Here is a 14,469-nt window from a genome sequence, read left to right as displayed (position 1 = left end):
AAAAAAATCTGTTTGCTGACAGTGTGGCCCGGTTTTATATGATTGATTACAATACTCCAGGAAGGGCTGTTTGAGATGGGAAACTCTGCTAACAGAAGCTGTTTACAGTAGAGATTTTATACCTGTGCATTGGCAGTGTGATTCTATCATATGGCCATGCTTGAGGGCAAAGCCTGTGAGTGTCAGGACCAGTAAAAGAATTGATGAAATCTCAAGTGAAGTTCAGGAGCAGAAAATATATATGCGTGAAGATCTTTCTACATATGTTTTTTCCATCTCCCGCATACCCCAACTAGGCACTAGACCAATTCCCAATAACCAAAAGGTAAAAGAATGCCACTAATCAATTCATGGGACCACAATATCAAACATTTTGGTAACATTTTAAATGTATTTCAACCAGAATACACACACACACAGTCACATACATACTCCCACACCTATTTTTAACAGCAAATGTATACACTCCAGGAGGGATAAACATAGATCTGACATAGTACTTGCAGGTCCTTATTAAATATTTTTGAGTAAATGGATGGAATAATGTCTCAATAATCTGAAAATCACTTAATATCAGTCATGCCTTCCTGGATTCAAGGTACTAAGCAAAGGAGTTGGCATATTGCTCAAGGTCAATATTTAAACTATATTTATATACTACTGGTTGCATTTATAGATTCTAGCCTCTGCATTACTATAATTGTCAAACAATTATAGTTTATGATTTTGTAACTAGCGAAAAGCTTTGGGCTTAAAGCTGTGTAGGGAATAGATCTACATTTACCCTAAGAATGAAACAGCTAAACTCTCACTGTTACTTGAAAAAATAAAACAAACAATCCTCACAGGAAAAACGAAACAAAACAAAACAAAACACCACCAGGATCCGGAATGAGCAGGTAGGTGTGAAATCGATCATGTGGGTGTTAGTGCTGCCAACACAGCCCCGTTGCTGCCAACAGAGTTTGGAGGGGGTGTTTTGCACTCAAACCAGGGATCTCCACCATGCGGTGTGTGAACCCCATGGGGAGAGGATCTCCTGGGAGTCGGGAAGAACATTAGAATTTGTACAGTTTATCTAACATTTTAAATTTTAAGAATGAGATTAAGCTCTAATAATACTTAGCAGGTGACACTGGTAGCCTGAACTCACTCATCAGATGGCCCCGTGAGGTACACTGGGCACAGGGTAGTCCATACAGAGAATTTGATAGTGGAACCCTTACCAGTCCGTTAACTCTCAGCATATTGCAGCGTGTGATGCTTTCTGTGTTCCTGGTTAGGTAGATTTACAGTATATTAAGTTTTAACAGTAACTTACATAATGGACGAGCAGCTTAAAATAAATTATTGTATGGAAAAACTGTGGATTAAAGGGACAACCACTAATGCAAAAACAGGTAAACTAGAAAAAGGTGAAGCTAACTATCTTTCTATTCCAATAGAAAAATCAAAATTCTCCTATTCTGATGAGCTCTTAGTCAGCCACAGTACTAAGTAAAAAGAATGACAATTTAATTTTCTTTGATAAGAAGGCATAAAAAAAAAGCCCTTTAAAATGATTGAGAAGACCATTTGTAGAATCAAATTGCATTCACTGTCATAAATGAAGACACCTTCCCTCAATCTATAGTCAGATATTAAATAATCATGACTAACACATTGGCTAAAAAATGAAGCTTTCAGTACATGAACATAAGCATCTATAATTTACAGCAAAATGTTTTTTTACATCATTAGTATATTTTAATTTTTATTATATCCTTATCAACCCTTTTAATTTCACTTTCTTTACATGTTTCATATCATGATACATTAGCATTGTAGTGAAGGATTTTAGAATATGTTGAGATCTGTTCTCAAATACTTTTTACTGAAAAGGTACATCTTTAAAAATTTTAGAGACCATTGTTTTAAACTAACGTCTGTCTCTTTCAGTCTTTGTCTCAGATCATGATATTTAAGGAAATTTTATTGTGTTTCAGCTTATTTCTTTAAGTTGTCTTATATATGGGACTTCAAATAGAAGTGTTTGCTTTCTAAGATGCAAAGGTCTAATGGCAACTTGTCGTGAAGCTCATCTAAGGCCACTGCCTAGTCTTCCCTTGCTTATAATTTGTATGCTAATTCTTCTCACCACCAGCAACACTCAGAGAGCTTTTTGAAGCGCCCGCATGAATCTTAGGCAGGAATACCTGTGACGTTAATGCCATCTGAACGTTGGCACCATACAGTTCGTTCATTATTGTTCCAAAGACTTGCTTTCCATGTGTAGTGATAACATTTACCTCCTGCAAGTAAATATGATAACAGCGGTTCTATTATACCTCACATCAAAGCAGAATAAGCATTGATCAATCAAGGCTAAGAGTTGAAAAGTGCTCTTGGTACCTGTACAAGGGCGTGTTTCTACAACCTGCTGGGGGCAACTGTCTTGGTTCTCAAAAGACTGAATTATAAATGTCCTTGACCTAGACTGGCGACCCATAGTCTCGAAGCTTCTTCCATCGATGCAGGTCAGTTCACACGTGCTCCACTCTGACCATTCCGTTAAATGGCAGTCTCCTGGAGGATTGCGTAGCACAGAGCAGAGGAAAGGACGTGAAAACTGGCCCTTAACACCATTTACACGCACAGGTTCACAGTGAGATTTGTGTGGTGGTGCAGTGATGGGGTGGGTTCCAGAAACTATGCATTCCACACTGATAAATTTTCTAATTAGAAGATACTAAGAATGAGGAAGTAATTTATGGTTTAATCTAGTTGAGCAAAAGAGCACCAGACACTAGACTGCCATTGTTTTGCTTCCAATCATGGCAGTTTTATCTAGAGAACACTGTGACTACTAGTGATAATAAAATTTTTAAAAGGAAGTGTAAAGATTACATCAACTCAGTTTTTAAAGAGCAGCATAACATCATAAAATAGATGTTCACAGGAATCATATAAAGGGAATAAGTCAGTTACTGAAGTGGAATATCTTTGAACTTAAAGAATGTTTAATTTAATCTAAACATACACACATTTATGTGTATACATATATGTCCATACGTAGGTATGTGTTTTTACACACATATATGTTACATGCCATGTTATAAGGATATATAAGGATATATTAAGCCACCTTAAACTCATGTCATATAAGCTAAGCTGTGTTTTTAGGATTAAAATAAACTCGTAAATCTTCTATAACTAATAATGACCTTCACGATTACATAGAACTTGCCTGTCGAACAGAGTGTTTCTGTGCACTTATAGCCTTACTTGTCCCCACCATGTCATCACCCAGGGGGTCATCCACTCATGGATTCCATCAATATTTTTTGAGCGCTGGCCAGTGTGCTAGGTGCTGTCAGGTCAGGTATTATTAACACATTTTCTAGACGGAGCAACCATTGCTAAAGGGACCAGACTGTATGTCCCAGGTAAAACACCAGTGAAGTGATACTGACAAGATTCTAACTTAGCTCTTAAATTTCCAAGTCCAGTGCTTTTCCCGCCCCCCTCTGGCCTACTTTGCCTCTGTTGAAGCTGTTAGGTATATTCCAAAGTGAAAACCACAATGACAAATGAATTAAAGTTAGTTAAAAACTTCAACTTGGATGAGAGAGAACTCGGGAAATTAATAGAAAAGAAATAAATAAAAAGGTCACCATGGAAGGCATTCCCGATCATTTAAAATTGCCTACCTGGACAAGGCACAGAACATGGCTGCTTCAGGATGCTGTCTTGAAAGGGCATCTCTCCACACAGTGCATTGTCTACAGGTACAGTCCAGTGAGACATTGAACCATTGTGGACCACACAGGAGAGGCTGCGGATCTGGACTCCTTCCCCACAGTCTCCACCCTGTCAGAGGAAAGGATGCTGTCAGCATTACCCAAATTATGGCTCCTGCCATCTCTTGCTCAAAAAAACCCTAGCTGCATATTTGGCAGCTTCCTTCTCTTGAGAATTATCTTTCAATTGTTGACAATAAGGCATCCCTGAGCAATTCTGCTAGAGCTGATAGAGCAACTAAAGTACAAATGCAAATCTATGCCTTGGGATTTATGCACTCAGAATATGACGATTCATTTTGGAACTCAGCCAGGATTGACTGAAAAAGAAAAACAATACCTAATTTGTCTAGGTGTATGTGATAAAGTGGCCTAATCCATAATCACTCCCCCAAGAGAGCATGTACAGCCACAGAGTGTACATTTCTCTTTTTCTTTGCTTGTTTTTCTTTTGTAGGGAATTCAGTACTTTCTCACATGGATTAGGTTTGGGTTTCCAGTAAAACGCTGATTTTCTCTATTGCCACGAGAAGTTGTTTTCCCAGAATGCCTTCTGTGCTGAATACTATTCTTTGAAGATATTTCATACAAGTCCCACTTATATTATTCTTGGTGATTAGAAAAAAAATTGTGCAGTGTCTCACAGAAACAGAAGCTTAGAATTGGAAGGCACTTAGTGGTTATCTAGCGCAACCATCTTCCTGATGAAAGATTTCCTACCGTAACATTTTTAGCAGATAGATACTCATGAGATGAGTATTATCTCCTCAGTTTTAGTCAGGTGCTCATACTTCAAAAAAAGTCCACTGGCTATTTGGATAACTGTAGAGGGGTAGCTCTGTTTTTGCATAAATGCCTTAGAAAACAGAGCCTAAGACAAAGCTTCTATATTAAGAGGGTGAAATCCCGGGATAGCAAGAGTGAGGGTGAAAGAGCCACCGCAGGTACGGAGGAAAAGGAAATATAAGGGAGTGTGTTGTCAACTGGCCTAAACTTCCGAGCAAACACAGCTGGTTTCTTGGTCAATCACAACATCTTCTAGACAGGCTGTGGGACCATCCATGAGGTGGGGAGGGAGGAAAAAGGGAGAGGCATTACATGCCAGCTCCTCCTTGGATCCAGTCCTCATTGATCAACCTTCACCCCATGGAGTATTAACTCCTCTGTACTTCCAAGGTATGTTACTCAGCTCCCACTAAGTCCAGAAATTGGTGGAAGAGCTAGAGCTTTCATGACTACTACTGGTATGGATGGAGAGAGAGAGAGAGAGAGAGAAGGAGAGAGAGAGAGAGAGAGAGAGAAGGAGAGAGAGAGAGAGAGAAGGAGAGAGAGGATGACCCTCTGCACGGGCTCTGTTGCTGCAGATAAGGATGCTCCATGTTACAAGTCATTATTAGGTGACAGTCAGACAACTGGGCTCTGTACTGGGAAACTGAGTTTCAGCTCCTTCTTATCTCCCACCCCCCTCCCACCCCAACAGAACCCAGAAACTGCATTGCTAGGCCTGGGAGCTTCTGTGGCCGTGGCAGCAAGCAGGAGTGAAGAGGGACAGGGTGGGCGGTGAAAGCAGCCATGACAGTGCTTCTGGGCATGCAGCAGGTGACCCAGGGGTTGATGGGCCTGCTGAGCGCCAGCCAGGTCAAGGCACTGCGGCAGCGGCTGCTGAGCATCAAGGGCAGGTTGTGGAGGGACTGCCGGATGTGCAGGATGGTACAGAGTGGCTGCCGAGAAAAATTCTTTACAGAAGGAAGTTCGGATTCAAAGCCATACTGGCAGGAAGGAAAAGGTGAGACTCGGAGGAGACTTTTCCTCTCCTCCTCCTGAGTTGTAGCAAAGTAGGGCCTGCTGAAACTGAGTAGACACACAAATGGGAACCACCGCCTCCTTTTCTAGAGCCATCTTAGCAAGAATTATGATTTGTTTATCTAACAATGGCAAGCCCCACACTGGATATATCAATACCTCACAACTGCTCTAATCATCTCTACGGTCATTGGGAAATTGTTTAAAAAATGCACCTAATTTTGAACCTAAGTGTACTTTTTTTTGGAGAAGTAGAAGTTCAACACCAATTCACAGTATATTCATTCAAACCAAATGTTCTGGTAAATGTTCGCTCCCTCAAGTGGAAAATACTTAGTGTAAGTTAAATATCTGTTTGGGGGAGGATTGTCTCTATCACTTATTATTCCAGATGATGGATCCAAGGCAGAATTGTCGAAGGTGTATGTTTCGCCATAGAGTGTCAGAGTTCGTGAATTTGGAGTCTAAAGATACAGCAGCATGTCTGAAATTTGAAGTTACTGCTCTCTGGATCCTCAGGTAACAGGAGACGCAATTGATCAGAGCTTTGTTTGACATTCCAGGAGATGGAGTGTACAGAAATGACAGGAAACAAGTCTACATCAGGGATCACTTTAAAAACCAAGACAAACAATAATATGCTCCTAGTATGTATCCATGATTAACCTTAATCTCATACCTTGACGACAACAGCTACTGTATGAAGAGAAATCAGCATCAGCATGATAGCTTCATTCATAAAGCAAGCATTCATTCAGTCTCACTCACGAGACTTCACACACTAGGGCTTGAAAACAGAGCCAGGTTTCTTAGAGCCAGACGGCCAACAGCAAGGATTCCGTCACTGACTCTCTCCTGTCCAGATCATTAAGGGGCCTTCTGTATACTCTGAATCGGCATCACCAGATGTGCAGCAGCAGATGGTACTAATAATCATAATCAGAGCTGTAATCAAACCTGTAACAACAACCTCAATTTATTGAGCTCTGAATTTATGTCGGGTACTGTGCTAAGCACTACATATGAATTTGTCTATCCCTACCAAAACCCCCTAGCAAAACAGCTACTCTTGCTACCCGCCATGACATACATAAGAAAACAGAGGTTTGGAGAGTTTGAAAACTTGACAAAAACTGCAGGGTGAGGAACTGGAAAACATCTTGACCAAAATGAGGCCTGCTGGACTCCAGAGTCTGAGCTCCTAAACAGGTTTTGCAGCATACGTGTGGATGCGTGTGATCAGCTGGGGAACTTGGAAAGAGTTAGGAAACCCTGAAAAAAAGTGAAGCCTGAGGATAAACATTTCCATTTGCAAATCCCTTTCCACATAAGATGGAGGCAGAATTGGCATATCCACTGAGCCCTGTGCAAGCTCCTCTTATTAGGGTTTGGTACATTTGATGGCAATCAGCCACTTCAACATCTCTACCACCTCCAGTGAATGAGCTTTCAACCTGCATTTGGCAGGTCAGGATATTACAGAACAAGGAGAAGCAGGACAGCTGTGAGAGAAGTGTGCTTCCTTTGTGTGTGGAGGCCCACGTGTATTTTAATCAGTAATTCCCAAAACTCAGCTTACATAAATGTTTAAGAGAAGGCAACCCACTGAAAAGATCCTGTGTTATTTATCTCACAAAGCATTCACAAGTAGGCTTTGAAGAGCGGGAGTACAGTTCAAACTCAGGAAAAACTCAACTCAGATATCATCAAGATTCACTTTCTCTTTTGCCTCTGCTTTTTTGTGTCACCTTCTTTGTTCTTCTTGCTTCTAAGTGACTAACTTTACCTACAAGGTGGGAAAATGTGGCAGCGAAGAGTTCCTGAATATAGTATCTTTGAACAGCTTCAATTCCATTCCAAATTCTTGGGGAGGAATGCTGATTGGCCTCCTTTGGGTAAGGTGCCCACACAGGAATAATTACTAGAGACTTGTTTTTTGAGAGCTTTGCCTGGATTGAGTCCAGCTCCAGTTGCCTCCGGACTGGAAGTGTCAGTGAGGGAATAACCTCATCTAGAAATCTGAGACACTTCTCAGACTTCTAGATACACCTGCTCTCATGGTCTCCAGGGCCTCCGTGCCCGGGTATCTCTAATAGATGCCACAACGCCCCCTCTCTATCCCCACCAGCACTGCTACAGAGAATGTTCACAACACACCACTCTGGCCCCTGTGGTTCTGGCTAAAGCTCAATACGTGACAGCAGAATGAAACACTACATTTGACATTTCCCCTTAATGTTCCTATGGGACAAATTGGCAGACATGTCTATTAAAAAAAAAAAAGGCTCCTGATACCTGAGAAGGGAAAGTACAGAAGAACATGTGAGGTATAGTAGCAGTTGTATGGCTGGTAAGACATGGAGTTAATTGTAATTCCAAGCAGCACTTAAAAAATTGCTGAAGGTTTAGGAAAGAGGGTTTTCGACTAAGTAGACAAAGTATTCATATTTAAAGCTATTAGGTTACTATTTAATTAATTAGCATGGTTACCTTATTTTCTGTAACAAGGAGACTGAACAAATGTACCACGCATTTTTGTTCCTCTGGGACTTATTAAAATACATGGGCATTTAACTTCTGCAAGATAATAATGCTGCATGACAATGTCATCCTGACAGGAACACTAAACATCTCCATGAGAATACTCTGTAGATTTCTTAATGCATAATCAAAATTATTGTTACCTAATTAAAATCTGCTTTGGAATATGAACTGAAGGATAAACCAGTAAAATAAGTAAATAAAGAAAATCAGCGTGCTTTTTCTTATACGAGAAGCCAGAGAGAAAATGCCATAGAGGATCTTTGCTGACCCAGCAAAAGTTCTGGGTATGTGATATATTATGATGTTACTAGGCACTTATATTTCAGGTCAATAAAAAGCAATCATTGAGGAAAATGTAGTAACCTTGGTTCGTGTAATACTGTTAAAATATAACTTTCACACACTTTTGTTTTTCTGCCCACATGCAAGATTTTGTCTAAGCCTAAAAGTGCTTTTTTAAGAAATACAGTCTACAGCAAGCTGTGCACTTCCATAGCATCAGGGTTTTGCCTAATTGCGTAATGCTTTGATATTTCCAACGAGCCAAGAAGATAGAGAATTTTTGAGGATGCCAAAGAGATCGGAAGTCCCCTGACCCAGCTTATTATAAATAGTGCCTAATGAACGGCTATTTATTTTCCTAGCAATATCACTCTGTGTGAGGTTAAGTCATTTGGTTCTTTTTTCCATGTTCTCCATTGCATAAAAATACACCGTGCCAGGCCCCTGGTATTGTGAAATTTGTTCCATCAGCACATAGGTTTGACGAGACAAGTGCTTTGGACATACTGAGAAGCATTTCTCTGTCATTCCACGACCTACCTCCAATTTACATGCAGACCAGTTGCTGAGGACCCAGCTGTAGCAGGGGGTCACTGGGCAGGTTTTCTGCTGGGTAAGCTCTGTGGGGCATGGCCGTCCTTCTCCTTGGGTTGGCAAAATGATAAATCGAGTCCGGCTCATTCGACCTAAAATGATACGGAAGATGTCAGCTTTTCCCTTAGAGTTTGTCTTGGAAAGGGAATTAAAGGACAGAATGTTGCCTTACATACAAAAGGCTTCATTAAAACACACTGAACTTTGTCATGTCCAGGTTTCAGTTTTTCTGCCATTTTAATTTAGGTTTCTATGGAGACACAAGTTATCTAAGGTCTGCATAATGCTTAAGGATCTGAAATTCTGTCTGTCTTCTACTTTAGCCGGCTTAAGTCCAAACTCTGTATTGTTGCCAAATAGACTGATCCCCATAAACACTGGCTAAATGTTAATTCAGTTAACAAATATTTATTTATTAAGCTTTAAATTAATCCAGGCATCCTGCCTTGTGCTAGGGATATAGTGATGAAAACGCCAGATGTACCCTCTACCTTCACAGACCTTATATTCCATGCTAGGATTACAAATATTAAACAAAAATAGAGTTGTATCTTCTTTGTTAGGTTCTAAATCAGAAAGTAAGGTAAAAATTGCATATAATCCAAATTACCCTAGAAAATTCCCTAGGAAGGTGCCACCCTGAGGTTTCAGTAGTGTCTCTCCATTAATTCAACATGGCCAATTTTCCTAGATTTTAGGAGCAATTTCTTTTTGCACTGAGTACAAGATAAAATTATTGACTTGCGTGAGGAAGCCATGTTGTTTGAAACACATATGTTCAAATGCTGGTACTCCATTTCCTAATGAAAGGAAATTGGTTAATAAGAATAGCTCAAGAAAGAGTAGGGCTCCCATGTCATCTTATACCCACTCCTAGGCATCAGGTCATAAGCTCATTAAGTGCAAGAGTGGATGGAATTTAAATGTCTTTTTTTCTCTCTCTTGCTCTCTCTTGCACTCCTACTCCCTCTTGTCCTTACTCCTCTTTTACTGATGAGGTATGATGTGCATATAGTTTCATGACTATTAGCTATCTGTGAATTATCTGTGAATCCATGCCCTTCCATTGGTGTTATAAAGTTAATTATGTAATTGTATTTGTGATAAATGTTCAAGGAAAAACAGAAGGTTCTATGAGAACATGTTATGGGGATGCCGCCCAGTCTGGGAAGGAGTCAGTTGAGCAGTTGAGCTTTAAGCAGAAATCTGAAGGAGCAGAACAGGTTTGAGGGCCTGACAGGCCCGTGTGGCTGGACAGAAAGAGCTAGGAAGAGAACAGGTTGAGGGAATACTGTTAAAGCTATTAAAAGTGGGGTCTTTTAGTTGATGTCAAAGATTCTACATTTACCTCTTAAGAGAAATGGAAAGAGAGTAATGACTTCACTTCTGCATAGAATTCACTTGAAAACCTTGGCTAAGAATTCCCAGATGCCCTCAAGTTCAGGGAGAAGTAAGGGTAACTCACACCTTCAGTGAACTAGACCTCTTAGTGGCCACCAGAATATTATCACAGATTTGGTGGTAAACTAATTCTCTCTAAGAAGACCCTTGAGGAAACCTAGGAAGTTCTAATCATTGGATTCTAAACTCCTTGAGGCCTGGGATTCTGTCCGTAACATGGTACTCTATATATATTAAGCACTAATTGAATATTTGTTTAATTCATATTTTCATAAATTGTCTATATGGTATTATCTGGTATCTGAAAATGTGTGATGATATATCACCATAGTTATTTGGCAGATACCATGTGCTAAGCAATTTTCTAAATACTTTAAATATACTGACTCACTGAATAATCATAACAACCCCAGTGGAAAATTCTCTTATTTTTCCATATTATAGATAACATAGGCTTTGCAAATAACAGAATCTACACATTCTGCCTCCTTGGACACTGAGAAGAATATATGCTTTGGACAGATGTTCCTTCCCAGCATCACTCAAATCAAATCATACAGGTTGGGCATCACCTTATTCATATGAAACATTGTCCCTGCTTGATGAACACATTTGGCTCAAGATTTCACATTAATTCTTGTTTAAATACTCTTCAGTTTTATGATAATCTTTATGTTTATTCTCTTGAACTAAGTATCTATTACCCTAATGTCATTATCATTGCACTCTGTTCTCTATCCATCTATGTAAGAATAATGACAATGTAGTATCACCTTTATCACAGCTAAAGAGGTTCTATTTCATTAAAACCAAATAACTTCAAGCTTGTTCTTGAGTTGATGGCATGCATCATGGCCATTACTTTAGGACTATTTTATTTATTTCCATTAAAGTGACAGTTATTTTCTGCTGGACATCAAGGTGGGGGGGAACCTAATGAAGTCAATGGAAAAAAAATGATGCTGTTACTTTTTGAAATAATGAAGTCTTTCTTACAACCACTCATTGAAAGCACATCGATATGATTTCTCTGCCTTTTGCTATCCAAACACCAAGGTACGATTTTCAAACAATGCCAGCTTCTATCAAGAAGCATATAATAATTCTACATTTTGAAGTATACTATCATGTTTAATTGGCTAATATTAAAGTTCGTAAGAAAAATATTGCTAATGAAGGCACGAGAGTATAAAAGGTACCTACTTCACCTCACGTTTCTTTGGGGTACTTGGTATCTTTTAATAAGTTCCTTTTTCTAAGTCAGGGGTATTTGGTTGTATAAATTAAATAATCAGAGAAAGTATCCCTTAAATTAGGCACTTTCCCCACAATTCCTGAAGTTGTAAATATAAAATCTAGCTACGTGGAATACAGATGGTATAGACAAGGAGGCCCACCATTTCCAATGGTCCCTGGAATTCTAAACATCACACTGGATGTAATATTCAACCTTGCACCTCTCTCTCGGCAGTAATTATTCTATTATAAGAGGGACCTCTAACAGCAGGAGACTTAAGGAATTGTTTTGTGATAGTGATTTTTCATGAGAGAGGAAGCAGGGGAGGATGTGGCCAAATGAAAGATATTTAAAATTATGATCTGATATAGAATATAAGAAAAAGAACATTTTTAATTTTATTTTATTTTTTGGCGGTACGCGGGCCTCTCACTGTTGTGGCCTCTCCCGTTGCAGAGCACAGGCTCCGGACGCGCAGGCTCAGCGGCCATGGCTCACGGGCCCAGACGCTCCGCGGCCATGTGGGATCTTCCCGGACCGGGGCACGAACCCGTGTCCCCTGCATCGCCAGGCGGACTCCCAACCACTGCGCCACCAGGGAAGCCCAGAAAAAGAACATTTTAAAATAGCTGATGAACAGCGCAAAGAAACCTGGACTTGGCATCAAAATTCTCTAGTTTGAGGAAACAGTTCTCTCAAATTAACAGCTGGTAAATGATGTGACTGTATGAAAGTACCTTAACTCCTCTGAGCATACATTTCCTCTCCTGTAAAATAAAATTAAGTATACGGAGAGTCATTATCTGAGGATAATTCATGCTGGGGAAAATGCCACTTAAAAATGAATGTATTTCAAATAGGAATTAAATTATTTTTAATAAATAATGAAAAATGTCTAAACGGGACTTTTTCTGCAACTAAAAAGTATGCAAGTGGGTTTATTTTCTCTAATATCAACTACCATGCAGGTAATTGCAACTATGCAGTTATTCTTAGGACAAAGAATAAATCAACCATTGATATTTTTTATATAATTTTATGATGACCCTATGAAAGTTATATTCTATTGTGACTGGCTTTCGCAGTTTGATCAGAGAATCTTTGTTATTTGAGTCACTTTTCATCAATTTTCTCAAGAGCTCCGCTTAATCTTTGGTGTACAGATTGCTCCATTTTGTGCCCCTTTTTTGTGGGTAAACATTCCATTTGCAGCTAGAGATGGACCAACAAATACCTTGATGCAATGACAGGGCATGTGCGTTAATCCAGGAGACTCATTGACTGGGGGACGGCTTTATAAGTGGTCAGTTCAACAGCGAATATTTTGATAGTATGAGGGGTTCTGCTTCCTATAGATCTCACAATTACGCTGATTCAGGTGAAGAATACTGAGATGATGAGGACTCCTTGGACTAATTTCATGTTGTATATGAATTTTAAAACACCATATATGAACTACCTTAACAACATAACTAAAATAGAGTAGGTGCTGGCTAAATCTTAATATTTTTAATCATTTATTTTGACAACTACTATTTCATATCAATTCCTAGACCTGGCCCTGGCACAAACCTGTAATGTGTATATAAAGCATGCTACTTGTATTCTACTGGGCTTTTTAACATTAAATGCACACAGCTACGAAGTCCATAATGAGTTAGCCTGGTCCCACCCAGCCTCTTACACCCTAGCCTACACTCCTTCTCCCCTCAGAGTAAGAGTGAAGGTGGCTGCCATCCACATCCTCATGCTTCCAATCTAAGAATAAGAGAAATTTCTTGGACACTCTCCAGACAACTCTTGTTTGGGTTTATGAATCTATTTGAAACCTCAATTCAATAGTTGATATAGACAATGTGTTTAATGGGTAATACCAATGAGATATAGAAACTGATTCTCTTATTCATCTGCACTTCAGGCTATAAAAGAGAGAAAAGCACTAGCTCCAAAATGTTTCCACTTGAGTAGAGACCCAGATTACAGTAGGTTAAGTTTGCTAGCAATTCTCTCTGAAACTTTTCCTCCCCTCCCTTTAGGAATATTGGGAACTCATTATAAGCAACAGTGATACTAGGCCTACTGTTAAATTAGCAATAATTTCTGGCATTGAAGGAAAAAGGATTGCGTGGTAAGACTTCCAGAAGAAAATAGATAGCGGGGCACACTAGTTGTAACACACACACACACACACACACACACACACACACACCCCAAAGAAAGGCCAATACAATACTGCTATCTGCATACAGGTTTAAAGCATATTGGACCAGATCACACTCCCATTGAACTCAGCAGCAGTCAGGCTTCACTCTGAGGCTCCACTGACAAAGGGGATGTGGGAAATTTTAAGCCGTAAAAAAAAAACCCTCAAAACTCGTTACGTATTTGTCAATGTATACATTCATAAAAAAGAGATGGAGTCAAACACAATGGTTCTCTGTTCTGACCATACTTTCAGATCCAGGGAGCCAGCCACCAACACTGTTACAGTGATAGGCTCTACACAATGGTTCTTCTGTGGCCCTGACAGATGCTCATTGAATTAACTGAAAATCATGGTTTTGATAGCTCTGGACAATTTGAATACGACCCAGGTACGCAATGCAAAGTACGTTTGAATGGGAAATTGGAAAAGGAAATATAAGAATAGAGCAATGAAGAGCATACCTGTTTAATCTTAAATAGTTCATTAAATAAAATATCTGAGCAATTTATATGAACATACCTATAAACTCCAATGTACCGTAGCCATATAAATACGAAGACAGTAGTATATGAAGTCACTTTGAGCTTATAGAATGTTATTTGAATATTACTATTACTGGTTTG

The 14,469-nt window shown here is 39.5% G+C and overlaps 1 protein-coding gene across 1 annotated transcript in view; it reads right to left on the bottom strand.

Moving 5' to 3' along the window:
• Positions 1–14,469, bottom strand: part of THSD7B (thrombospondin type 1 domain containing 7B) — a 773,362-nt gene that overhangs the window by 16,053 nt on the left and 742,840 nt on the right. The window contains exons 20-23 of the mRNA XM_024122279.2: positions 8,949–9,094; positions 3,690–3,849; positions 2,392–2,565; positions 2,196–2,291 (exon numbers count right to left, since the gene is read on the bottom strand). Coding sequence (XP_023978047.1) covers positions 2,196–2,291; positions 2,392–2,565; positions 3,690–3,849; positions 8,949–9,094 — 576 coding nt within the window. The remainder of the gene's footprint in view (positions 1–2,195; positions 2,292–2,391; positions 2,566–3,689; positions 3,850–8,948; positions 9,095–14,469) is intronic.

Source organism: Physeter macrocephalus, chromosome 2, assembly GCF_002837175.3.
Source record: "Physeter macrocephalus isolate SW-GA chromosome 2, ASM283717v5, whole genome shotgun sequence".
Classification (NCBI taxonomy): Eukaryota; Metazoa; Chordata; class Mammalia; order Artiodactyla; family Physeteridae; genus Physeter; species Physeter macrocephalus.
Note: the sequence above shows the minus strand (reverse complement) of the source record. Positions and strands in the feature narration are given on the sequence as shown.